The 27,139-nt window shown below is 43.3% G+C and overlaps 1 protein-coding gene across 1 annotated transcript; it reads right to left on the reverse strand.

The window, feature by feature from the left end:
• Positions 1-1,200: 1,200 nt before the first annotated feature.
• LOC115152297 (nuclear factor of activated T-cells, cytoplasmic 3-like) lies at positions 1,201-22,812 on the reverse strand. Its single transcript, XM_029697045.1, has 9 exons — positions 22,338-22,812; positions 16,022-17,213; positions 15,470-15,632; positions 11,547-11,746; positions 10,603-10,775; positions 9,241-9,381; positions 8,820-8,875; positions 7,640-8,708; positions 1,201-1,909 (listed from the first exon to the last, which is right to left on the reverse strand). The coding sequence occupies exons 1-9, from the start codon at positions 22,423-22,425 to the stop codon at positions 1,797-1,799; spliced, it is 3,195 nt and encodes a 1,064-aa protein (XP_029552905.1). The 5' UTR covers positions 22,426-22,812; the 3' UTR covers positions 1,201-1,796.
• Positions 22,813-27,139: the final 4,327 nt, after the last annotated feature.

Genomic DNA, 27,139 nt, shown 5'->3' on the forward strand with positions numbered 1-27,139 from the left:
AGTTACATCAGCTCTGTCAGGAGGAATGGGTCAAATTTCCCTCAACTTATTGTGGCAAGCGTGTGGAAGGCTACCTGAAAAGTTTGACCCAAGTTTAACAATTTAAAGGCAATGCTACCAAATACTAATTGAGTGTATGTAAACTTCTGACCCTCTGGGAATGTGATGAAATAAATAAAAGCTGAAATAAATCACTCTACTATTATTCTGACATTTCACATTCTTAAACTAAAGTGGTGATCCTAATTGACCTAAGACAGGGCATTTTTACTAGCATTAAATGTCAGGAATTGTGAAAAACTGAGTTTAAATGTATTTGGCTGTGTATGTAAACTTCCGACTTCAAATGTATAACCACACCTACCCCCACCTTTTGTATATGTTTTTGAAACCACTCACAGATACACAGAGAACAGGCTTATTAATTGCTTTTCTTTTAATTGAACAAAAACCTGATGAAATGCACTGAACAAAAATATAAACGCAACATGTAAAGTGTTGGTCCCATGTTTCATGAGCTGAAATAAAAGATCCCAGAAATGTTCGACACACAAAAATCTTATTTCTGTTAGTGAGCATCTCACCTTTGCCAAGACAAGCCTCCAATGTCCTTTTAGACAATTTGGCATTATGTCCAACCCGCCTCACAACCGTAGACCACGTATGTGTATGGGCTCATGTGGGTAAGCGGTTTGCTGATGTCAACATTATGAACAAAGTGCTCCATGGTGGTGGTGGGGTTATGGTACGGGCAGGTATAAGCTACGGACAACAAACACAATTGCATGTTATCGATGGCAATTTGAATGCACCAAAATACCGGTACCAAATCCTGAGGCCCATTTTTTTAAGGTGTCTATGACCAACAAATGCATATCTGTATTCTCAGTCATTGAAATCCATAGATTAGGGCCTAATGAATTTATTTCAATTGACTGATTTCCTCATATGAACTGTAACTCAGTAAAATCAATGAAATTGTTGCATGTTGCGTTTTATATTTTTGTTCATTATAACTTTGACTTTGATATAGCTACTTCACACCTAAGCATACTGCCAAAGTATCATATAATTCTTGATAATATACTGTACATTCTTTGGAAACTAAAATCTTAAAATAGAAAATAGGCATACAATACCAGGCATTAGAAGGTTATGAAAATGTATCATTATTCTAAAGAATCATACAACTGCAAGAGCTACAGTATCAAAAATAAATTTCAATCGAATGTATTTCACCAATAAATATTAAATTAACACAGCATTTGGTATTTGGCCTTTTTCAGCCTCTTCATTGACATCAATGTTCTTTCCACACCAAATACCTCATTTTCATGCATTTACAGACAATTAGTTACATTTCAGCTGTGCCTTAAGGGCAACAAATAAAAAATCTTTGTATGAGAAGTATTTCCATCTTTATTCCTAAGCTATATTTTAGTTTGACTTGAAAATCCTGAACTGTTAGATAAGCAAACAAACAGGCATACCCACCGGGCACACTGGTCGAGCCAGTTGTTTCAATGGAATTACATTGAACCAACATGGAATAGATGTTGAATTGACATCTGTGCCCAGTGGGTACATTCTCTACAGTCTAACCACCTCCACAGGTGTATGCACTACCAGCAACTGGGTTAATTGCACCAGTTAAACCACCACAGCTTCGCCGTCAATATTGTGGTCAGTGTGTAATAGAACCGCCAAATGCATAGATAGCACAATTCAACTCCTGTTCTGAGTGATGATGATGATTCATGGAAAACGAATGAAGGCCACAGAATGGAAGAACATTATCACTGGAGTATCACAGTATCCCATCCATAAGTATCCTGTTCTGGTTGATTGGACTCTGCTGCCCCACCACCGCCACTGAGCTGAGATATGTCTCTATCGATGATCTCATTCACTGCAAAAGACAGACACACGGGGGGGGGGGGGGGGTTTAGTTTCGAGGCTCTTGTCGTTTTTTACTTTCTAGTTGTTGAATCAACGTTGTTTCAACCAGTGTGTGTGCACAGTTTGTTGTAATGCTAAATGTATAATTGACTTATTTTGACGTGAACCGACGTGGAACGGACGTTGAATACCATGCATTGTTGATACACATTGCTTTCTTTCAGTTTTAACAGTCTCCCTCTGCAGATGTCGCGCATTATGAAAAACGGTCTAAAGGTTAGAGATGGCTGAATGGTGAGAACACATTTTGAAGCTTTATCAAAGGGTGCCATCCATGTCGAAGGCTGAGGTTCCAGTCTGTATTTGTGATGTCTATTTATACTCCCTACAGTGCAACAAAAACACATGGATCAAATGGTCACATGTACACCGTACTCATAGCTTTTCCATGAAAAGGTGGTGTGTTTGCAACCCGAGCCGCGTATGAGGGTAGATGATAGACAACACATGTAAACAAACAGGCTAGCACCGAGGGAACGGAAATAACCTGTCCCTGTTTTTTTTCAACCAATAGACTAACAGGAACTCCGACAGCTTGACTGCACCTGCTCCCTTCCTCCAAGAACACTTAAGACATTGTAAGGGCCTAAAGTTAGTAATTAAAAAAAACAAAATCATTGAAACTAAAAGATCCCACAACTGTACATCAATGAAATCACTTTAATTTGAAATTAAAATTGATTAAATCCTTTCAATTAAATAATTATCTAATCTCACCTAACGAGGCATAAACTCGCAGTTTCATAATTTAAGTATCAGAGTTGCAGAAACCCTGTAGGGTGAAAGTCAAGTTCAAAGAGGACAGGGGTCCTATTTCCAAGCCGTATGTAGTGAGGGGGTTGTGGGGGTCTTATGAAAGCCTGTCTGTCATTACTGCCCTGTGACAGCTGTGCCACAGACGGTAACTGAAGCAGATTAGTGTGAAAGGTATCTTTAGCCTCCTCTATGTGACTATAGTTTGTAGACTATACTAACATACACACAGTTAAAAGTGTCATCTCCTTAGCTAGCAATCCGGGCCTCTGCCTATAATTAACCTACATCATAATGCACGCAAACACACATACACATACAGTATGTGCACAAGCGCACACACACACGTATGCATGCACGCACACACAAATGCACACACATGGGCTGGCAGCCATGCAGCCCTGTAGAGGAGCAAACAAAGACCTAGTGGGCATATGGTGACAAGAATACTGGGCCACAGTGACTGTGTTGTCGGGACAAACACAGTCCGGCCAGCGCGAGGTGATTAATTAAAAAATCAGGTCGGCATGGTGAGATCCTGAGAGCTTTATGGTTCATCGCCTGGCCCCTAAAGGCCTGTAATTACAGCCAGCCCTACTTTAAGCTGGGTAAATCCATATGAATTCAATCACTTTTTGACAGCACCTCTTTTGATTTGAATGAAACCTTCCATACATATTTGCCCATTGTAGAAGTGCTCAGAAAGTGACTTTTTGGAGATAAATGTTCTCAAAGTTGACCTATTTTGTATACCCCACCATACCACGAGGCATCCATGTCTACATCACTGGAAAAGATAAATGGTTCAGATTGATATCATTTAAAAGCTTACAAACAGAGTTGTCAAACTATTGAAGACATTTTTTTGCGGTAATTTTTTTTACCTTAAACGTCAATTATCTAAAAACGCGTACTCAGATGTATTAATAATTCACACATGTTGTAGTTTAGACCCTATTTTACATAATCTGAGGTTGTTCTGTTATGCCCGCCATCGGTGGAGACACAACATACTCTTGAATACAGGGTGGGTGTCATATTTTGGCTGATCAATGTACTAAAATGGTACCACAAAGCTGGTTGGAGGTCCACACATTAGAGAATGTTGATTTGAATGGGAATATCTGTTGTTTTAAATTATACTGTCAATCCTTCATAAGAAACCTACTAAAATCCTAGAAATATAAATAATAGAAAACACATGACCATTTAAGTTGACATTCGACAATGGGTGGACCGGCGGCCATCTTTGTGGTAGTAATTAGAAGTTAAAATGTTAATTCAATTACAATTTCAATGGTGTACCAGCTAAATTGCTGTGGTCTGAATGGATAGGTCCATTCTAAGAATTAGATTTCTATGATTGAAATGACATCAAACCTGTATTCAAGAGCAAGTGTCTCAACCGATGGCTGGCACAACAAAAACCTTAGGTGATGTAAAGTAGAGTCTAAGCTACAATATGAAAAAAATGTGGGTTTTACTCGTTTTTAGATAATTGACAGTTGCCCTTTACATTCATACCCGTACACGGGTTGAAAATGGCAGATTGGGGCACTGATAAGCACCTAAATTAGACAGGGGCTGTACAGTAACATGCTATAAATGATGTCAGAGCTGTATGAACTTGAGCACAGCACATGACTAGAAGTTACCGCCATCTCTCCCGCTAATTGGACAACTTTAGCAAACTGTTGACAGAGTGAGGGAAATGCTGTAAACTAAGAGGACTCGATGTATTTTGAAAGATGTGACGTTGAGGATTATAATAAATACTGATTTGATGTCATACAAGCAAGCCAAACACCTGTGAGTCCCAATATGCACTTCACATTTCCATATCATAAAACTCATGTCCTATACAGTGACAACGTTTATGATCACTATGTTTGATGTAGTTACAAGGTGACATGGCTTCATACCATGGGGTTGTTCTGAACAGAATGGGCTTATGTTTGTCTATTGTGAAGAACATTTGCAGCGGAACACGCATCTGAATGCACGCATGACTCCTTTCTATGTGCACCAAAATTACCATCTGTTTCTCTGAATTGCCCTGTGAAAGCCTAACACTGTAAGATCATTATTTTATAACTTAGTTAGTCATGTTGGGAATAGAACAAGTGTTGAAGTGAAGCTCACCTGACCCAAATTGCGATTTATAATGGCCGTTTTTTGGATTGCGTAAACAACAACAGTAATTGTGTGATTGCTGGGTTGTGTTCCAAACAAAACAAATACAAGTGTGCTCTAGTTCCTCAACCGCACAGCTAGAAAAAAAAGCAATCTTTGAGTCATAAAAGTGCATTGAAATGACTTAGGAACTGTGCACACTTTGGAGAGGGGTGTGGCCACTTGGAGACAGGTAAAATCAACAGTGTAATGTTTTGGATTCACTTGGATTCGATTTTGGTGAACACACGATGTCTGGCCGACCTCGCGGTTGTCCATGACAAACCAAAGTATGGCTCATCCGTGGTCGACATATGCCGCTCGTTTTGGTCAATACTGGGCAAGATTGAAATACACCGTCAATCTAGATCCACCAAGTTGTGACTATGTTGGAGAGACACTCTTATTCCAATCCAATTAGATTTGTGCAGTTGATGCTTACTGATTCGTTGCACTTCCGAACAGGAGAGATTTACAGCTCGTCTTTAAGGAAGAACCCCCATGACGCCGCTTCCTGGAGTCCATTTAGCCCAAGAGACAGCCACAAATTAGAAGGACAGGACAGTGGAGTCCTCCATTGTGCTGGACGTCAAGATGGTCTTTGTAAAGTTCTGGACGGGAAGAGTTCCAGATCATGACGTCGAACTGTTTCTAAATGGGTATTGCACTATTTTACAACCTGCAGTGAAACCGGTGGATAAGTTCGGGATATGGTGTGGAGTACGCAAGTACAAAGTGCACAAAACCACAAGTGGGCAGTCGACAACAATCCCTAACTCAATATCCCTTGACCCGTACAACGGGAAGATCTCCTACCCCGGACAAAACCCTCGGTGTTACATCTGCCAGGGGCTGGACAACCATGTCAAGGATTGCCCAGAGGTGAAGTGTTGGAGATGTGGAGATCTTGGATACAAATCCAGGGACTGTGAGTCTCCAAGCAAGTGCACCTTGTGTGGAAAAGAGGGCCACAACTTCCCCAGAACATTATTCCTCCTCCACCAAACTTTACAGTTGGCACTATGCATTTGGGCAGGTAGCATTCTCCTGGCATCCGCCAAACCCAGATTCATCCGTCGGACTGCCAATGGTGAAGAGTGATTCGGCACTCCAGAGAACGTGTTTCCACTGATCCACAGTCCAATGGGGGAGAGCTTTATACCACTTCAGCCGACGCTTGGCATTGCGCATGGTGATCTTAGGCTTGTATGCGGCTGCTTGACAATGGAAACCCATTTCATTAAGCTCCTAACGAACAGTTATTGTGCTGACCTTGCTTCCAGAGGCAGTTTGGAACTCGGTAGAGAGGGTGGCACTACGCACTTCAGCGGTCCTGTTCTGTTAGCTTATGTGGCCTACCACTTCACGGCTGAGCCGTTGTTGCTCCTAGACATTTCCACTTCACAATAACAGGACTTACAGTTGACCGGGGCAGCTCTAGCAGGGCAGAAATTTGATGAGCTGTCTTGTCAGAAAGGTGGCAACCTATGACGGGGCCATGTTGAATGTCCCTGAGCTCTTCAAAAAAATGGTCAAATGATGCAGATGCTAAACTACAGGACTGTTTTGCTAGCACAGACTGGAATATGTTCCAGGATTCTTCCGATGGCATTGAGGAGTACACCGTATCAGTCACTGGCTTTCTCAATAAGTGCATCGAGGACGTTGTCCCCACAGTGACTGTACGTACATACACCAACCAGAAGCCATGGATTACAGGCAACATTCGCACCAAGCTAAAGGGCAGAGCTGCCGCTTTTAAGGAGCGGAACTCTAACCCAGAAGCTTATAAGAAATCCCGCTATGCCCTCTGACGAACCACCAAACAGCCAAAGCGTCAATACAGGACTCAGATCGAATCGTACTACACCGGCTCCGATGCTCGTCGGATGTGGCAGGGCTTGCAAACTATTACAGACTACAAAGGGAAGCACAACCGAGAGCTGCCCAGTTACATGAGCCTACAAGACTAGCTAAATAACTTCTATGCACGCTTTGAGGTAAGTAACACTGAAACAAGCATGAGAGCATCAGTTGGTCCGGATAACTGTGTACGCAGCCACTGTCTATGCAGCCGCTGTGAGTAAGACCTTTAAACAGATCAACATTCACAAGGCCGCTGGGCCAGACGGATTACCAGGACGTGTCCTCCGAGCATGCGCTGACCAACTGGCAACCGGTACTCGAGCACCAAGTCTAGGTCCAAGAGGCTTCTAAACTGCTTCTACCCTCAAGCCATAAGACTCCTGAACAGCTACTCAAATGGCTACCCAGACTATTTACACCCCCACAACAAGCTGCTGCTACTCTGTGTTAACTATGCATAGCCACTTTATTAACCCTACCTGCATGTACATAATTACATCAATTACCTCGACACCGGTGCCACAGCATTGACACATTGACTCTGTACCGGTACCCCCTGTATATAGCCCCGCTTTTTGTTATTTACTGCTGCTCTTTAATTATTTGTTTTTCTTATCTCTTAATATTTTTTGGGTATTTTCTTAAAACTGCATTGTTGGTTAAGGGCTTGTAAGTAAGCATTTCACTGTAAGGGCTACACCTGTTGTATTCGGCGCATGTGACAAATACAATTTGATTTGATTTAGTACGGGCCATTCTACTGCCAGTGTTTGTCTATGGAAATTGCATGGCTGTGTGCTTTGTTTTATACACCTGTCAGCAACGGGTGTGGCTGAAATAGCGAATCCACATACTTCTGGCCATGTAGTGTATCATATGAGCCTCTTACCATCATCTAGTGTGATCTCCTGGAGCCCCATGGAGCCGTGAGGCAGCTTCTCCTCTGGTTCCTGCTTGATGTTCACCCTCACTCTGTCGTTTGAGAAGAGGGAATGGGGTGCCGGGGGACACTCCTGGGGGTCGATACCAGAGGCCAGCCCTTGAGCGCTGCTGGGGGACAGGTGCCTCAGGGGACCCCCAGAGGAGGCTGATGCTAACGGGGAGGTGGAGCAGGTTGCTGCTACTCCAGGGGTGGGGGAATACGAAGCAGGCAAGTTTTTGTCAGAATGGTAGCTCAGATTATACTCTGCCTGTAGAGCCGCTAGGTCAGAGTCTGAGTGGGAACAGTGGTATTTTAGAGACTGCAGCTGGGTTGCATTCTGGGTGTGGGTTCTGGCAGACTGGAGAGTGGCGACAGAGAGATCAGGTCCAATGAGGCTCTGGTACATCACACTTTCCCTATGAGGGCTGGAGACAGCTGGCCTGGGCTGGGCAGACTGAGGTCGAATGACCTGGAGTGCGGCAGGACCAGGTCTCATTGGAGAGCTGGCCTGGCCACTATAAGGCACATTATGTTGTGTGGCCTGGTAGACAGGCTTTGTCCGAGGGGGTGGCATTGAATCAGGTGTATGCATAGGGCTTATACGCTGGTATCCCATACTGGGACTGTAGCTGTGGAGGTGAGGGGAGTGCTGAAGAGGCGAGGAGCCTGAGGGAGTGTATACTGGCTGGGAGGGCGGACCACAAGGCACAGGGTGACCACCAGAGGAACCATACAAGGGCCTGTCCTGAGAGAAGGCTCCGTCAGAAGAATTCTGCTTGCTGCTGGTTGGATATAGGCCAGGGAGATTGTTGCAAGTAGACAGATAGGTTGAGTCGGTGAGCTCCTGCTTCACCCGAGGAGCCACAACTGCATGGTCACTGGCAGTGGGATAATGGTGTGGAGAAGCACCAGCCAAGTATGTGAAGTTTTGCCTTTGGCTTCTTCTCCTCTTCCCATTGCACACGTAGAACTGCACCTGGACTGCAGCGCTCACAGTGGTGTTGTGGTAGGTAGGAATCTCAACCACGATTCTGGACTGCAAAGAGAATGTTTCCAAATTATTTATCATCTATTCAAGGGATCCAGGGTTTGGGAGGTCGATTTCATGTAGGCTAACTTTAATAATGTAATTTAGGTTTCTACTTACTCTTTTACTCTTGTCTCTAATAACTTTTCCGTCAACTTCCCACTGTGTGCGTCCATCTGGAGAGATAAAACATCACAATTAACACACTGTTGTGTTGTGTTAATGGAAAAATATTTTCCTTTTCTGGCATCGTTTTTATACCCTTTTCACACTACTGAGCCAAGTCACGTAAAGCTGCACTGTGCTGGCCTGGTTATGCACCACCATAGTTGTTGGACCAACTCGGTGGACTCGTGGTTACAGTATCCGCCCTGAGATCATAGGAGCCTCGCACAAGGCAAGGCTACTTTACTATAGTTGCTGGAACGGTGCTGGAAAGAACATATCCAATTGAGTACGGTTCGGGAAAAGGATAAACCAGGCTTCTCCCCTAGCCTTTCTATGAACTCTATAATGTCAAGGCAGCATCAGCGTCTCTTACCAGGGCCTTTCTCCAGGAAGATGACCTTTGACTCGGGGGATATGTTGGAGCCAGTAATTACCATCTCCTCCCCCCCACTGACCAAGCAGCTGATGGGACTGCAGCTCTGCATCTGGGGAAGGTCTGTGGCCGAGCGCTGGGCTGCAAGCCAATTACATTTAACTATTACATATACTGAACAGTGAAAGACATAGACATATCTGATATTGTCAGAAAACTGAAATTCTTGTTAATCTAACTGCACTGTCCAATTTGCAGTAGCTATTACAGTGAAATAATACCATGCTATTGTTTGAGGAGAGTGCACAGTTATGAACTTGAAAATGTATTAATAAACTAATTAGGCACATTTGGGCAGTCTTGATACAAAATTCTGAACAGAAATGCAATGGTTCATTGGATCAGTCTAAATCTTTGCACATACACTGCTTCCTTCTAGTGGCCAAAATCGAAATTGTGCCTGGGCTGGAATAATACATTATGGCCTTTCTCTTGTATTTCAAAAAACACATGTTTTTTGCATTGTATTATCTTTTACCAGATCTAATGTGTTATGTCCTCCTACATTAATTTCACATTTCCACAAACCTTAAATTGTTTCCTTTCAAATGGCATCAATAATAGGCATATCCTTGCTTCAGGTCCTGAGTTACAGGCAGTTAGATTTGGGTATGTCATTTTAGGTGAAAATTGAAAAAAATGGTCTGATCCTTAAGAGGAGCTCTGGCCACAAGTTATAGCCTTTAACTAATTATTATACCCAATAACTTAATATAGATTATATAAATAAAGGTTATTTCTGGTCAAGTCCCATAATCGGGAAAAACTCAGGATCTTTGAACGCATGTACAGTACCAGTCAAAAGTTTGGGCACACCTACTCATTCATTTACATTTACATTTACATTTTAGTCATTTAGCAGACGCTCTTATCCAGAGCGACTTACAGTAGTGAATGCATACATTTCATACATTTTTTTTTCCTGTGCTGGCCCCCCGTGGGAATCAAACCCACAACCCTGGCATTGCAAACACCATGCTCTACCAACTGAGCTACAGGGAAGGCATTCAAGAGTTTTTCTTTATTTTTACTATTTTCTACATTGTAGAATAATAGAATAGAATAATAGAATAGTGAAGATAGTGAAGACATCAAAACTATGAAATAACACATATGGAATCATGTAGTAACACTTTTTTGGTTACTACATGATTCCACATGTGTTATTTCATAGTTTTTATTCTACAATGTAGAAAATAGTCTAAATAAAGAAAAACCCTTGAATGAGTAGGTGTGTCCAAACTTTGGACTGGTACTATTATTACAATATGTAGGCCGGCCTACTGAATAAAAGGTACTCACAGCACTCCACAGGAATAGAGGCAGCTTGCAGACACAGGACCTTGCCGCTGGGCTGAGGGATATACACACGGAATGCCACTCGCACACGCGTGTTCTTCCTCCCGATGTCTGTCTCCCCCTTCCTGAGCTCAATGTCAGAGTTCCTCAGCTTCAGGATGCCTGCACAGTCAATACTGTAGAGGGAGAAATACAAGCATGAGACAACATTATATAAAGGCCAATATAAACATTTCCATTTTAATATTTACAGTAAGCTAATAATAATCATACTTTTGGGGGGGCTCATATTTTTCCTATTACACACAAGTGTGTAATGGAAATGTGTTTTTTTGCCTATCCCAACTCCCCCTGAGACACCAGCAGGATGTGGGGTCATGGCCAGGGTGCCATTGTACAGCCCCCCTGGAGCAATTAAGGTTAATTGCCTTGCTCAAGGGCACAGCAACAGATTTGTTTTCACCTTCTCGGCTCCGGTATTCAAACCAGCAACCTTTCGGTTACTGCCCAACGCTCTAACCTCGAGGCTGCCTGCTGCCCTTAATAAAGAATGAGCATAATGCTTTAAGTAGTTCACATTCTTCACATGTCATTTTATGATGTAATGTAGTTTGTTGAATAGTGACAAATAAGTATCAGATAGTGTGAGAAAATAATGTCTGGATTCTTCTATTATGGAAAGCAGCCACATTTCCGTGACAAAATAGTTATGGTCTGTCTATTTCTATTTGTTCTAGGTGTAGAAATCTGCTTATTCATAGACGAAAATCCATTCCCATTTTTAACATGCTATCATCTGTTCTAAATCGTTCAAAAATGATGAGAACTCACAGTGGTAGCCATTTTACATTTTAGATCATAATACCAATAAATCACAAGCACAAATGTTCTATTTTTAGCCTTGTGATGCTTAGAAAACATAAATATGACATGGTTATGACCAGTACCTGGTGGACATATTGTTTTCAGGGAGGAGAGAGATTTCCAGAACCTTTGTACTGCTTATTACGCTTTCCTGGCAAGCAGTAGCCACCGCCTTTCCCGTTACTCTGTGCACCTGGTAGAAGACATGTGGTCTCAAGTACCGATCGTCTGCCGTTCCAATGAAAATCTGCAGGTTGACTGGCTTCTCGTTGTATCCAATGAGCTGTAAATGACACCAATCCGTAGAAATCATATATATGCATTCTACCGCATTTGATTTACAAATATATGAATACACCATGTTTCACTTCTTCTTATGAGCACTCTTGTTCTCTGCACTGTACATTTGAATAACTGTGTTTGGGTCTGTTTAGAAACAGTATGCCAAACCAATGCCAAAGCTCTGTACAGACAGCAATACGCCCAGACAATGTCTAAAATGTGACCTGCACTATGCAATTTACATCCTGGATTGCTTGCAATGAAATTACCCAATTGAAACCATTTGAGGTCACCAAAAAGAAGTCGTGCCCCTGAAGAGCCAGCATGAGGTTGAGGAATGTCCAACACGCCTACGTGATGTAATGTACAGGGAAACACTGCTTGTGGCATTACAGTGGACTACAGTGTGAAGCTGTGTGGCTTTAACACTAGAGTAATGAAGCCACCCCAAAATAAACTAGCTGGTATATATTACATGAGAGCCAGGCCTTAATAAAGCTTTGCTTATCTCAGCCTGCATCTGTTCCAGCCTGGCTGCACCTTGATCCATAGATGGTAGTTCAGTCCCACTGCAGTCCTACTGGCAAATAGTGCTCTGCTAGACGGTACCCAGTGGCAAATAGAGCTCTGCTCAATGTTAGGTGATACTCTGAGCCCTGATCCAGGGATTGTATTCCAGCCCCACTGGCAAGTAGTGCTCTGCTAAACGTTAGGTGATACGCTCTGGTGATATACAGTGTGATGCCCAGTGTGATACCCCAAGCACAGACTACTTAAAATGGTAAGAGATCAAAGGGTGTAGTTGTTGGTGTATGCGCAGCACTTTGGAGTAACTAGAGTACGAGCTGTGATCCATCCATGGGTTTAAATGCATACACCTTGTATCCCTCCTCTCTCATGTAGCGAGTCACAGCACAGCCTAGTTGTTTACTAGAGTTATGGCTTCCAAGGCAATGCTTGATGTGGACTTGAATATACAGAACACAAAGCTCACATGTACACACACACATGCTTGCACGCTCCTGTGTTAAATGAAGAGCTGATGGGCTACAATAACAGGCTGTCTGTCTGAGGGTTACCATGTATCTGTCGTTTACAGAGAAGGAGAGCAAGAGAGCGAGAAACTACAGTATGAGATTTGGGCCGCCAGTGCTCTTATGGTTGGTTGGGTTTGAATAAGCTACGTCACCCCCCATATTTACTGAGCCTAATATATGAACAAGTGTCACAAACCCCTGATAACATTGTTAAATAAATGTCTGATTCAAGTAATAACAAGGAGGGAGTAATTGCACAAAACGCCTACTCAAGACAGTTCATTGTAACAAGAACACTTTGATATCTCAGGATGTCACACGTTGACTGACACCTCGAGGTTGCAATTGCAAACAGCAGTTTATCAAAACACAACTTGTTATGTGAACCAGGCATAAAATTTAGCGCAATCATATTGATCTTCTTGGTCAGAGCCGACAGTGACCCTCTATACATACAGTTAAAGTTGGAAGTTTACATACACATAGGTTGGAGTCATTAAAACTCGTTTTTCAACCACTCCACAAATTTCTTGTTAACAAACTATAGTTATGGCAAGTCGGTTAGGACATCTACTTTGTGCATGACTCAAGTAATTTTTCCAACAATTGTTTACAGACAGATTATTTCACTTATAATTCACTGTATCACAATTCCAGTGAGTCAGAAGTTTACATACACTAAGTTGACTGTGCCTTTAAACAGCTTGGAAAATTCCAGAAAATTATGTCATGGCTTTAGAAGCTTCTGATAGGCTAATTGTGTCAAGTGTGTGTGTACTGGTGGCGAAGTCAGGTGCATGAGAGCAGAGAGTTGTGAACAGGCGCACACTTTATTCAGGCTGGAGTGAACAAACAGACGGACGCAAACTGCGTCAAAATCTCCAGCAAAAAGGCAAAAGTGGAAAGCGCGAAAAACACTCACCGAGGCTAATGTACCAAATAAACATACAACGTGCACAAACACGGAACATGGAAACATAGCCTGGCGCGTCACAATAACCACATAACAACAATTTCACACAAAAACATGGAGGGGAACGGAGGAATAAATACATGCAGTGTGATATGGGAATGAAAACCAGGTGTGCAGGGAACAAGACAAAACCAATGGAACAATGAAAAATGGAGCGGCGATGGCTAGAAAGCCGGTGACGTCGACCGCCGCCCGAACAAGGAGAGGAGCCGACTTCTGCGGATGTCATGACAAATTGACATAATTTGAGTCAATTGGAGGTGTACCTGTGGATGTATTTCAATGTCTACCTTCAAACGTAGTGCCTCTTCGCTTGACATCATGGAAAAATCTAAAGAAATCAGCCAAGACCTCAGGAAAAAAATTGTAGACCTCGATAAGTCTGGTTCATCCTTGGGAGCAATTTCCAAACGCCTGAAGGTACCACTTTCATCTGTACAAGCAATAGCACGCAAGTATAAACACCATGGGACCACGCAGCCGTCCTACCACTCAGGAAGGAGACGCGTTCTGTCTCCTAGAGATGAACGTACTTTGGTGCGAAAAGTGCAAATCAAGCCCAGAACAACAGCAAAGGACCTTGTGAAGATGCTGGAGGAAACAGGTACAAAAGTATCTATATCCACAGTAAAACGAGTCCTATATCGACATAACCTGAAAGGCCGCTCAGCAAGGAAGAAGTCACTGCTCCAAAACTGCCATAAAAAAGCCAGACTACGGTTTGCAACTGCACTGCACATGGGGACAAAGATCATACTTTTTGGAGAAATGTCCTCTGGTCTGATGAAACAAAAATAGAATTGTTTGGCCATAATGACCATCGTTATGTTTGGAGGGAAAAGGGGGAGGCTTGCAAGCCAAAGAACACCATCCCAACCATGAAGCGCGGGTGTGGCAACATCATGTTGTGGGGGTGCTTTGCTACAGGAGGGACTAGTGCACTTCACAAAGTAGATGGCATCATGAGGGAGGAAAATTATGTGGATATATTGAAGCAACACCTCAAGACATCAGTCAGGAAGTTGAAGCTTGGTCGCAAATGGGTCTTCCAAATGGACAATGACCCCAAGCATACTTCCAAAGTTGTGGCAAAATGGCTTAAGGACAACAAAGTCAAGGTATTGGAGTGGCCATCACAAAGCCCTGACCTCAATCCCATAGAACATTTGTGGGCAGAACTGAAAAAGTGTGTGTGAGCAAGGAGGCCTACAAACCTGACTCAGTTACACCAGTTCTGTCAGAAGGAATGGGCCAAAATTCACCCAACTTATTGTGGGAAGCTTGTGGAAGGCTACCCAAAACGTTTGACCCAAGTTAAACAATTTAAATGCAATGCTACCAAATACTAATTGAGTGCATGTAAACTTCTGACCCACTGGGAATGCGATGAAAGAAATAAAATCTGAAATAAATCACTCTCTCAACTATTATTCTGACATTTCACATTCTTAAAATAAAGTGGTGATCCTAACTGACCTAAAAGAGGGAATTTTTACTAGGATTAAATGTCAGGAATTGTGAAAACTGAGTTTAAATGTATTTGGCTAAGGTGTATGTAAACTTCGGACTTCAACTGTACATTTGTCATGCAGACCTGGATTCAAATAGTATGTGTTTTTAAATACTTTAGCTGTGCTAGATTGAGCTTTACACGTGCAAATACTATTTGGACCCAGGTCTGGTGTCACGAGGTTGGGAAAGACTTTCTCTTAACCTTGACTACAGGGTGTCCTCCTGAGGCAGCCTTGACGGCCCCCCGACTCCCCTCTGTCTCGTAGTGGGCCCTGTGGTGGCCCCGTGGCTGCACATCCACCTTCAACTCGCACTGGCCAAACTGGCTGGGCAGGGGCCAGTCCAGTGGGGGTAGGGATGAGGTCCTGGGTGGGAAGGCAAAGGGTCATATTAATTAGACAGCAAATGAAAGAAAACAGACTGAAACAGGTAGGGATTACCTGAACTTGCCCAATAAGTAATGCTAATTTTCCATTGCAAGAATGTTTGCTACAGTGTGCGTTAACAACTACAACCAAGACATTATTTCTCATAAACATACAGTCATTCAGATTTGGTGTTAAAAAATTATAGGGGTCGGTATCTTGTTCTTCACCTCTAGTTATGATCTCCTGACCCTTGGCCTTGCTAAGGTTGCTATGGTAGTACAATGTCTGCACCATGCTGAGTGATCGCAGAAATGAGTGTTCAACTGGTGGTTAGCATGATGAAGCACACGTGAGAATTGATGCTTATGTAATTATGAATAACAAACCTGAAAAGGGGTGTGTTGCCAGGTTTGGGTTTGTTCCAGGTGAAGTGTGAGGGAACCGAGAGAAAAAGTTCTTCAAAAAGGCCATCCTGTTTTAGAGTAGACCCAGACTCATCTGCAGGTGAGTCCAGGTGAGGCAACACGACTCCTTGGTCTTCGGGCACCAGCCCTGAGTCTCCTTGTCCATGCAGTAGACCCATGTGAGCCTGCTGAGAGGTCCTCCTGGTTTTGGAGGGAACGTCTACCTCAGAGAGGTTGTACAGGAGGGCCCCCATGGCACCAGGGCTTCCAACCACCCAGGTGTCCTCTGTTACGCTGCCCCTGGGAGAGTGGCTGGGGGTGGGGCAGGGGGACTGATGAGGGGATGGGGAGGGGGAAGGTCCCTGTCCGTAGACGTCTGCGCTGGAGTGTCGTCTCTTCCCACAAGGTGATGTGGGCCTTGAGCCGGACCTGGAGGTGGGGCGCGGGTTAAGCCAGTTCTCGTCTGTGACGCTGTTGCGCGGAGAGTGACAGGGGGACTGACGGGGCGACTGGCGAGGGGACTGGTGGGGCGAGAGGGAGTGGGTGTTCATGAAGTACTGCTGCTGCCACAGCTCTACCCCGAATCCCCCCGCGGCCTGGCCTTGTGGGGAGCAGCCAGGGGAGGCCAGGGGAGAGGCCAGCGGGGAACCCATGGTGAATCGGGCGGCCGCCTCGTTCAGCTCAGCCTCCACGTCGTCGTAAACGTGAGAGAAGGACTCGCAGGAGGACACGTCGGACAGCCAGCTCCTGGAGGACAGGCTGCTGCAAGGGCTGGGGTTCAGGGACGATGAGTCCCTGTAACAGGGGTCCAGGGGTAGGTAGAGGTGATCCCTGGACCAGGACCGTTCACGACCGCACTCCCCCCCGCCGTCTGCCCCGCTGATGGGCACGGCCTCCTGGCTGGTGCCCAGCTCTTGGTGACTGTGACTGATAGATGTGATCTGGATGCTTGGGCAGTCGAACGCCTTGGGGAGGTGTCCCATGGGACAGTATCTGGAACTGTGAACTTCATAGCTGGAGCTGGGGTGGTAGTTACCATAGGTTTGGAGAGGAGCTTGTTGAGAAGCAGCCTGATGGTGCTGCTGGCTCTGTTGTAAGTCTTGGGCCTGGCCAATTGGCTGATTGACCATAGACTGGGTGGTACAGTATGGCGTGCTGTCACCAGGGTCTGGACCTGGGTATAAAAAAAGTACACTTAGAAAAAGGTGTTCCAAAAGGCTCCTGCGGCTGTCCCCATAGGATAACCCTTTTTGGTTCCAGGTAGAACTATTTTGGGTTCCACGTAGGATCCTCTGGAAAGGGAACCTGGTTCTACCTGGAACCAAATGTGGTGCGTCAAAGGGTTCTCCTATGGGGCCTGCCGAAGAACCCTTATTGGTTCTAGATAGAAGTGTAGGCAAATTGAGGGGGAGGTTCATTTGCAATGCAAAGTGTCTAGTCTTTAGGGCATACAGCAGCAGATAAAAATGGTGCCATTGCTCCCTGCATTACTCCAGAGAGGAGATAACAGACAAACAAATGATAATTCTCTGATCAACTACTCACTATCTACTACTCTCTCTTTTGATCGACCCTTTAACACAGACAGCCTAGACTAGTCATCACTAACCCACTGGGAATGTTGTCATAAATGCCATTTCAGAGTCTCTCCAGAAACGGTGGGGAAGATTAGACATGGAGATTGACCTGTTTGGCAGGGGCTCCTGTGGCTTGGCAATGGATAGATTAACAACAGCAGCACTCACCAGTCTAAATCACACAACTAACTAACTGTACGTTCTCACAGGTGTCAACTGAGCAACAGCAACAAAAGCGGCGGCGTTCTAGAGCTGGTCGGCAATATGGACAAAATTCCATATCATGATAAATTGCCTGCATTTATTCCATAACAATAAATAGAATGATACATTTATAACATTCATGTGCACCGTGTTTTTCTAAATCATCCTACTACTACTCGTTTCATGATTGCAGCATCAAATGGTCCAAATTACCCATATTAGCAAACTTATTTCATCTCAAACTTCACATTTCTCTAGTATAGGCTACCTATCTTCATGAACAATATCAGGAAAATGCTTGCGATAAGTGGTCGTGTCGATACTTTTAAACTCCACAGCCTACTGTCTACACTAGTTCACACAAGGACAAACATAACCACACACTGTCATGCTCTGGCCTGGTCTGCACACAAAATGCAAAGATGGTGAGATGTCCAAAGGGCTATGTGCCACGATATGGAGCACATAAAAGAACGGCCCTTCGCCTTGACTTATTTGCAAAATGAATGTAATGAATGTAAACGTTATCTGATGCAACACCGACTCGACGGCCCCTCGGGCTGGATGGTAGATTGTGTCGGCGCCTGACTGAGATGCGGGTGCTATTTACAGGAGTTGGAAATAAGGAAGGAAACAGACAAGAGAAATGGCTGATGGAGAACAGGTTGCTATCATGTTTTATTCTCTTCTATTACAATAGATATTAAAGATATAAAACGTTCATTCTTATTCAACTTAATCTGTAGGCTACTCTAGGCTTATTCGGCTACTCAATTGATAGCCTAGGTTATGAAGAGGGCTACAGTAGCCGACACATTGGTCAATGAATGCAGCCTACAGTCGTGGTTCGGCTCTATGACCAGATACCGCAATCTAGCCAAGGCGAAACAAACCCCAATGTCACTGACATTTGACCCTTTCCCCAGGCCTTTGTCCTGTAATGTCTGTGCAAGACCCCCCAAATGACAAAATGGGCAGTTGTCAATACAATAGTGATTACTCTACAAATTACACAGTGATACTGTATATTGAGACACTTAGATTTGGCATATATCCAAATTTAAACTGGACCAGGATCTGATTAGATATAATCAAATGCAACTTTGTAATAAACTCCATGTCATTCAAGATGTCTGGTGTGTTATTATCAGTGGCGATGCGTCATTCAGGGCTGTTTAGTTAATAAAAAAATAAAAAAGATAATAATAATAATTATATATATTTTTATTCTGTTTTGCATGTTATTTTGGCATTAATACGTGTCACATATCATAAATATATAATTGAGTTAATAAAGCCGCATACAAACATGGTCTCTTTTTTGTTTTCTTGAGAAAGGCAGTTCCAAACTGCAGGTGTTTTAGCCTAGCTCAGTGCTTTCTGTGGTGGTTTGACATTGCTTCCTTTGACACATTGGTGTGGCTGGCTTCCGGGTTAAGCAAGCAGTGTGTCGCGAAGCAGTGCGGCTTCACTCTCGACCTTCGCCGAGTCCGTAGGGGAATTGCAGCGATGAGACAAGATCGTAACTACCAATTGGATATCCCGAAAAAAGGGGTAACGCCATGGGCCAGAGAAGTTTAAATACATTGGCCATGCTGTCAATCCAGCATGACTTCTGCCACATTCAAAACTCGGAATTGGTCATCCAACTCTGAATTCCAAGTCGGGATTTTGGGCCTCTTTCTATAGCCCACAAGAAGGACCGCCGCGCCACCTTCCTGTTCAAGTCAGCACAGCACAACAAGGTGAGTCCAAAAATGTCTTGTATGCTGCTGCATAAATGATGTAATAAGCCAGGGAGATATGTATACTGTAGCTAAGAAAGTAATACTAAGTGTATGTTGTGTAGTAAGCTGTTATTAACCCATGTTCCTCACCCTAATAATGTGGTCCCTTTCCCCTCATAACTTAGCTTACTGTTCTGACTTAGTGATGCACATGTAGCCTATAGTCTGTTTTAGAGAAATGTCATCATCGAATATTGTCATCATCGAATATTGTAAGAGCTTCCATTGTCTGCTTATATGCCCCCTTTATTTATCCTATGGTTGTGACTTGGTCTGAATTCTGTCACTGTACATTTCAAAAGTGCTGAACAAACCGTTATATTGACTACGCCCTTGTAGTCAATCGATATTACGGATTGCCTCTTATCCGCTCATCGTCCCCTTATGCCATAGTTTGTTGATCTCAACTGTCAGTAGAAACCACATTTGTTTAAGCAAGTCATCCATATCAGCTATATTTTTTAAAAGGCAGTAAAAGAGGCTGAATGAACTGTTTCGCTGCCAGACAAGGCTCTGCTGATAGCCAAGTGTCACCGTTATAATGCAATGAATGTATTGTTTAGTGTTGTGGCATGCATTGCTGGCATGCATGTAAAAAAAAAATTGGGGGGGTTTGCCCCACCAAGATTGACATGCTAAAAGATTGACATGCTAAAATCGTACAGTACAATACTGAAAAAGAACTTAATCGTAACATTTAAAGATATAAAACGTACATTCTTATTGAACTTAATCTGTAGGCTACTCTAGGCTTATTCGGCTACTCAATTGATAGCCTAGGTTACGTAGATGGCTACAATAGCCGACACATGCTTCAAGATGGCCACCATTGTTTGTGTTCCCAAGAAAGCTAAAGTAACTGAACAAAATTACTATCGCCCCATTGCACTCACTTCTGTCATCATGAAGTGCTTTGAGAGACTAGTCAAGGAGCATATCACCTCCACCCTACCTGATACCCTAGACTAACTCCAATTTGCTTACCGCCCCAATAGGTCTACTGACGATGCAATCGCCATCACACTGCACACTGCCCTATCCCATCTGGACAAGAGGTATACATATGTAAGAATGCTGTTCATTGACTACAGCTCAGCATTTAATACCATAGCACCCTCCAAACTCGTCATTAAGCTCGAGACCCTGGGTCTTGACCCCGCCCTGTGCAATTGGGTCCTGGACTTTCTGACGGGCCGTCCCCGGGTGGTGAAGGTAGGAAACAACATCTCCACCCCGCTGATCCTCAACACTGGGGCCCCACAAGGGTGCGTTCTCAGCCCTCTCCTGTACTCCCTGTTCACCCATGACTGCGTGGCCATGCACGCCTCCAACTCAATCATCAAGCTTGCAGACGACACTACAGTGGTAGACTTGATTACCAACAACGACGAGACAGCCTACAGGGAGGAGGTGAGGGCCCTCGGAGTGTGGTGTCAGGAAAATAACCTCACACTCAATGTCAACAAAACAAAGGAGATGATTGTGGACTTCAAGAAACAGCAGAGGGAGCACCTCCCGATCCACATCTATGGGACAGTAGTGGAGAAGGTGGAAAGTTTTAAGTTCCTTGGCGTACACATCACGGACAAACTGAAATGGTCCACCCACACAGACAGCGTGGTGAAGAAGACGCAATAGCGCCTCTTCAACCTCAGGAGGCTGTAGAAATTTGGCTTGTCACCTAAAACACTCAAACTTTTACAGATGCACAATCGAGAGCATCCTGTCGGGCTGTATCACCGCCTGGTACGGCAACTGCACCGCCCTCAACCGCAGGGCTCTCCAGAGGGTAGTGAGGTCTGCACAACGCATCACCGGGGGCAAACTACCTGCCCTCCAGGACACCTACAGAACCCGATGTCACAGGAAGGCCAAAAAGAACATCAAGGACAACAACCACCCGAGCCACTGCCTGTTCACCCCGCTATCATCCAGAAGGCGAGGTCAGTACAGGTACATCAAAGCTGGGGCCGAGAGACTGAAAAACAGCTTCTATCTCAAAGCCATCAGACTGTTAAACAGCCATCACTAACATAGAGAAGCTGCAGTCAACATACAGACTCAAATCTCTGGCCACTTTAATAAATTGACTTAATAAAGGTATCACTAGTCACCTTAAATAACGCCACTTTAATAATGTTTACATATCCTACATTACTCATCTCATATGTATATACTGCTCTATACCATCTACTGCATCTTGCCTATGCCTATCATTAGTCACTTTAAATTACGCTACTTTAATAATGTTTACATATCCTACATCACTCATCTCATATGTATATACTGCTCTATACCATCTACTGCATCTTGCCTAAGCCGCATGGCCATCGCTCATCCATATATTTATATGTACATATTCTTATTCATCCCTTACAGTTGTGTGTATAAGGTAGTTGTTGAGAATTTGTTAGATTACTTGTTCGATGAATTTGTTAGATTACTTGTTAGATATTACTGCATTGTCGGAACTAGAAGCACAAACATTTTGCTACACTCGCATAAACATCTGCTAACCATGTGTATGTGACCAATAAAATATGATTTGATATTGGTCAATGAAAGCAGCCTACAGTCGTGGTTCGGCTCTATGACCAGATACCGCAATCTAGCCAAGGCGAAACAAACAGAACATTTGCACCAAATGGATAACTTTGTAACATTCTATTAAGGCTTTGTGGAATACGGATACATTGTAAAAATAATAATAATAATAATTAAAAAACTCACCTGTGGGGCCTAGCTGTTGTTGCACGTCCTCTCCGAAAATAAGTCTGAAGTCCAGTTCCTCATTGCCGCTACAATTTACAGTAGTCATTCGGTCTTACGAGTCGGTTCTTTACAGTTCTTTATTCCAGGGTTGTTTCAAAACTGGATTCAAAAGGTTAACGATACAACAGGAGGAAATGATTTTAGTTTACACTATAAACAGCGACAAGAAGCCTATCCGAAGTTGGGAATAACTAAATCGAATCCTAAATGCGTGTCCCCTCCAGGCGACATTTATTACGATGATATTATATTCTCTTGATACCACCAGTTCAGTTCTCGCACTAAAAAAAGACGCATAGACAATAGTTCGACCGTAGTTACTCTTGATGACCGATGAAGTAGGCTAGTAGTCTACTCTAAACTTCCACATTACAAACAAAGCATAACAGACAGCTCCGTTCGTGACGTCAGCAGAATACTACAGCCGGCATCACCCCGCGTACAGTAGCTGGTGAGAGAGTACTGTAGGCCTACAAGCTACTAGACCATTTTACACTATCAAAATACCTGGCAAGACAATTAATGTATTTCTGAGAGACTGCACTCAATCAACGATGCGAATATTTATCTCCTTAGAAGCAAACAGTTTCAAAACAAGGAAACCATCCGTGATCAGACACACACACACCACTCATACTACAATCAAAACGTAAACCTTTATAGTTGAACAGTGATAGAGCAACAACCACTTTATAAGGATGAAAACTGCAAAAAAACAGTACGTTTTCAACAATTGTGTAAGGCCCCATAGAAGACAGCGGTACAATAAATACTGTCTGAGAATACTAAGTAGCTTTATACAGCTCCTGTACTGCCCTCCTCTGGCACCTTTTATAACACAGTACATACACTCCTGTCAATAGCAATAAAACAAAACCAATAATTGCCTTGCTTCTGGTCAATATGATGTGGTGCTGAAAGTTGATAAGTGGTTTTCTATCGTGACTTTACAGCAGAAAACATTCAGTATTGCAAGCATAAGGAGAATGTGTGATTTCAAGTAGACTGCCATACTTGTCTTGTTACGTATTTGACCATTTTTTTCATAAACAACTCAAATTAACAGTTTGGTTATCAAATCAAAAAAATGTAGATATATATATATATATATATATATATATATTTTTTTTTAAGAATAGGGCCGTTTCTTAATCCCCGTAGAGCATGCCTTCTTCACACAAACACCAACCATGCTTGTTGTCTATGAACAAAATAATCCAGGAGAGAAAATAAATAGCATGGAACGCCTCATGCTGATTGATGTTTGACTATTGGGGCGGGAGCTGACAGAATATCTCAGTTACTCACTGTACGCTACTCTTGTAGGCAATGTCTCAAACTCACAACAATATGGCCGCTACTGTATCAATCACTCCCCCTGGCAAGAGCTGACCCCTGTTGCAAATCCGCCACCATTTAATATAAAAGGAGCATACCGTCTTATTGCGGTCGTAAAGCATTAGTCATTTCACACAGTGCAGTATCACTCTGTGCTTGTCTGGTGCTGTACACCATTTGGAATAGCTGGTGCCCTGTTGTCTTCCGCAGCTGTTGCTCCTTTGGATTTTTAGACAGGGGTCTTTTCCTGGCTCCATACTCTACAGTGGTGTCCTCGTCATCTGGCTTCTCATTCCTCTTCTCCTCCCTCTTTCTCTTGCCCACCAACCCAGAGTACTCTTCACCCGTCCGCCCCTCTGGCAGTCCCAGAACACGTAGACATACTATAGCAGCAGCCCGTTCTGCATATGTCTTTGACTTCTCCCTGCATGGATATAATAAAAGAGAAAGTGTTGTGTTAAGTCATTTAGCATTATTATGAGTTAATAACACATCTATTAAGCATTATTATAGCATTGTTACGTAATATGCATTATTATAACAGCGTTATCAAGCATCACATTCACAGGGTTTAACTTGGGTCACTCCCTGGGTGACTAACACATTCACTACAGTGCCTTCAGAAAGTATGCATACCCTTTGACTTATTCCACATTTTGTTGTTACAGCCTGAATTCAAAATGGATTAAATATGTTTCTCACCCACCTACACGGCAATACCCCATAATGACAAAGTGAAAGCATGTTTTTAGAAATGTGTGCAAATTGGTTGAAAATGAAATCTCATTTACATAAGTATTCAAACCCCTGATACTCTGTAGAAGCACTTTGGCGGTGATTACAGCTTTGAGTCGTCTTGGGTATGTTTCTATCAGCTTTGCACATCAGGATATGGGGATTTTTTCCCCTCATTCTTCCTTGCAGGTTTTCCCAAGCACTGTTAAATTTGATGGGGAGCGGCGTTGAACAGCATTCTTCCAGTCTTTCCACAGATTTTCAATGAGATTGAAGTCTGGGCTTTGGGTGGGCCATTCAAGGACTTTCACATTATTGTTCTGAAGCCATTCTAGCACTGCTTTGGCTGTATGCTTGGGGTCATTGTCCTGTTGGAACGTAAATCTTTGCCCCAAGCCTAAGGTCATTTGTACTTAGAAGCAGGTTTTCATTGAGGATTTGCCTGTATATGGCTCCATTCATTGTTCCCCCTGTCCTTACCTGTCTCCCAGTCCCTGCCGCTAAAAAGCATCCCCATAGCATGATGCGGCCAACAAATATATTTTCAAAACATTTTCTAAAAACATGTTTTCACTTTGTCATTATAGGGTATTGTGTGTAGATGGGTAAAAATATATATTTAATACATTTTCAATTCAGGCTGTAACACAACAAAATGTGGAATAAGTCAAGGGGTATGAATACTTTCTGAAGGCAGTGTATAAACTCACCGCAGAGTGGTGTGTACTTTTTCTTCGTCACTGTAACTATGGATTGGAACGCCTGGTCTTGAGAGCGCTGTACTTGAAAACATCATACACAATACATTTGTTAGAAACCAAACGCATATATCAACACTACACATAAATGGTTTTGACAGCTTGTATGTTGTAAGACCATGGCTAATATAAAGTGGTCAACTTACCATCTCATATCGTGGTTGCTCCAGTTTCTTCTTGCGGCTCCACTCTACCAGGAACATCTTAGGGCTTAACTCGCCAGGGTACTCCCTCCTAACACACAAACATCACACTACTGTCATAATATGTACAGTCATAATAATATGTACAATCATAATGTACAATATGTAATATTTACAGTCAAAAGTCATAAAGTACCAGTCAAAAGTTTGTACACAACTACTCATTCCAGGGTTTATATTTATTTGTACTATTTTCTACAATGTAGAATAATAGTGAAGACATCAGAACTATGAAATAACACATATGGAATCATGTAGTAACCAAAAAAGTGTTTAACGATTCAAAATATATTTTATATTTGAGCATTCCAGGTGACTACCTCATGAAGCTGGTTGAGAGAATGCCAAGAGTGTGCAAAGCTGCCATCAAGGCAAAGGGTGGCTACTTTGAAGAATCTAAAATATATTTTGATTACTACTTGATTCCAAGGGCCACATGGGGATTGCAAAATTCAGAGGAGGGCTGCACAGATTTTTGTGTGGACTGATTTGTTAGTCAAAAGATTTTTGCGGGCCATATTTGAAAATATGGGACCATTATCATTTCTATACACTTTCTATTAAGTTTTAGACGTTCAAGAGTGGCCTGCAAAAAACTCAAACAGGAAGTACCAGTGACACGCTCAATACAGAAGTGGTCAGATGAAGCGGATGCTAATCTACAGGAATGTTTTGCTAGCACAGACTGGAATATGTTCCGGGATTCATCCGATAACATTACCAAATCAGTCAACGGCTTCATTAATAAATGCATCGACGACAGCGTCCCCACAGTGATCGTATGTACATATCCCAACCAGAAGCCATGGATTACAGGCAACATCCGCACTAGAGCTACCCGACCCGAGCCCAACGAGCCCCGACATTTTAAATCAGGTTAGGGCTGGGTAGGGTCCTGTTTTCTCCATCATAACTAGGGTACGGGCAGGGCTCAGGTATCACTAAACTGATCATTAACATTTTGAAGCTGAGCCATTTGCTCATGCTCTGCAGTGCAGTCATATCTAACACCATTACATTGTGTCAGAAGTGCTTCAACCTTGTCGAATATAAGACAGGAGAGATTATTTCACAGAAAATAAATGTGAATTGAGTTTTGTCGGAGTTTAGAGTGATAAAGTAGCTAACAGCTGACTGCTCTCTCATATCTCTCATTGAGCAGAGAACCAAAGCGTAGCTGTTGCTATGGCTACACAGACTCAGAACCGCCATGAGCAGAGTGCATGCAGGGTGCAAGTGACAGACACTGAGGAGCAACTAATGGATTTGCTAATGGAGGACGTTCTCTGATTTTGGGTTTCGGGCAGGGCCGGGCCTTAAATTTGGCAGAAGCAATTGGGTAGGGTACGGCCTGAACATCGCATGCATGGGTAAAGTTTGGCCTTAAAATTCATGCCCGTGCAGGGCTCTAATCTGTACTGAGCTAAAGGCTAGAGCTGCTGCTTTCAAGGAGCGGGACACTAATCCAGACGTTTATAAGAAATCCCTCTATGACCTCCGATGAGCCATCAAACAGTCAGTGTCAATACAGGACTAAGAACGAATCCTACTACGCCAGCTCTGGCGTGAGTGGGATGTGTCAGGGCTTGCAAACTATCACAGATTATAAAGGGAAATCCAGCCGCGACCTGCCCAGTGACACTAACCTACCAGACGAGCTACAGCTAAATGCCTGCTATGCTCACTTCGAGGCAAGCAACACTGAACCATGCATGAGAGCACCATC

Source organism: Salmo trutta, chromosome 17, assembly GCF_901001165.1.
Source record: "Salmo trutta chromosome 17, fSalTru1.1, whole genome shotgun sequence".
NCBI lineage: Eukaryota > Metazoa > Chordata > Actinopteri > Salmoniformes > Salmonidae > Salmo > Salmo trutta.

Bases quoted from the DNA above. Each gene is read 5' to 3' on its own strand.
- LOC115152297 (XM_029697045.1), bottom strand. From the start codon at position 22,425: ATGACTACTGTAAATTGTAGCGGCAATGAGGAACTGGACTTCAGACTT. The intron at 9,382-10,602 runs GTGAGTACCTTT...ATTGGCTTGCAG, and splicing joins CTCTATTCCTGTGGAGTGCT to CCCAGCGCTCGGCCACAGAC. The intron at 8,876-9,240 runs GTAAGAGACGCT...TTATCTCTCCAG, and splicing joins CTTCCTGGAGAAAGGCCCTG to ATGGACGCACACAGTGGGAA.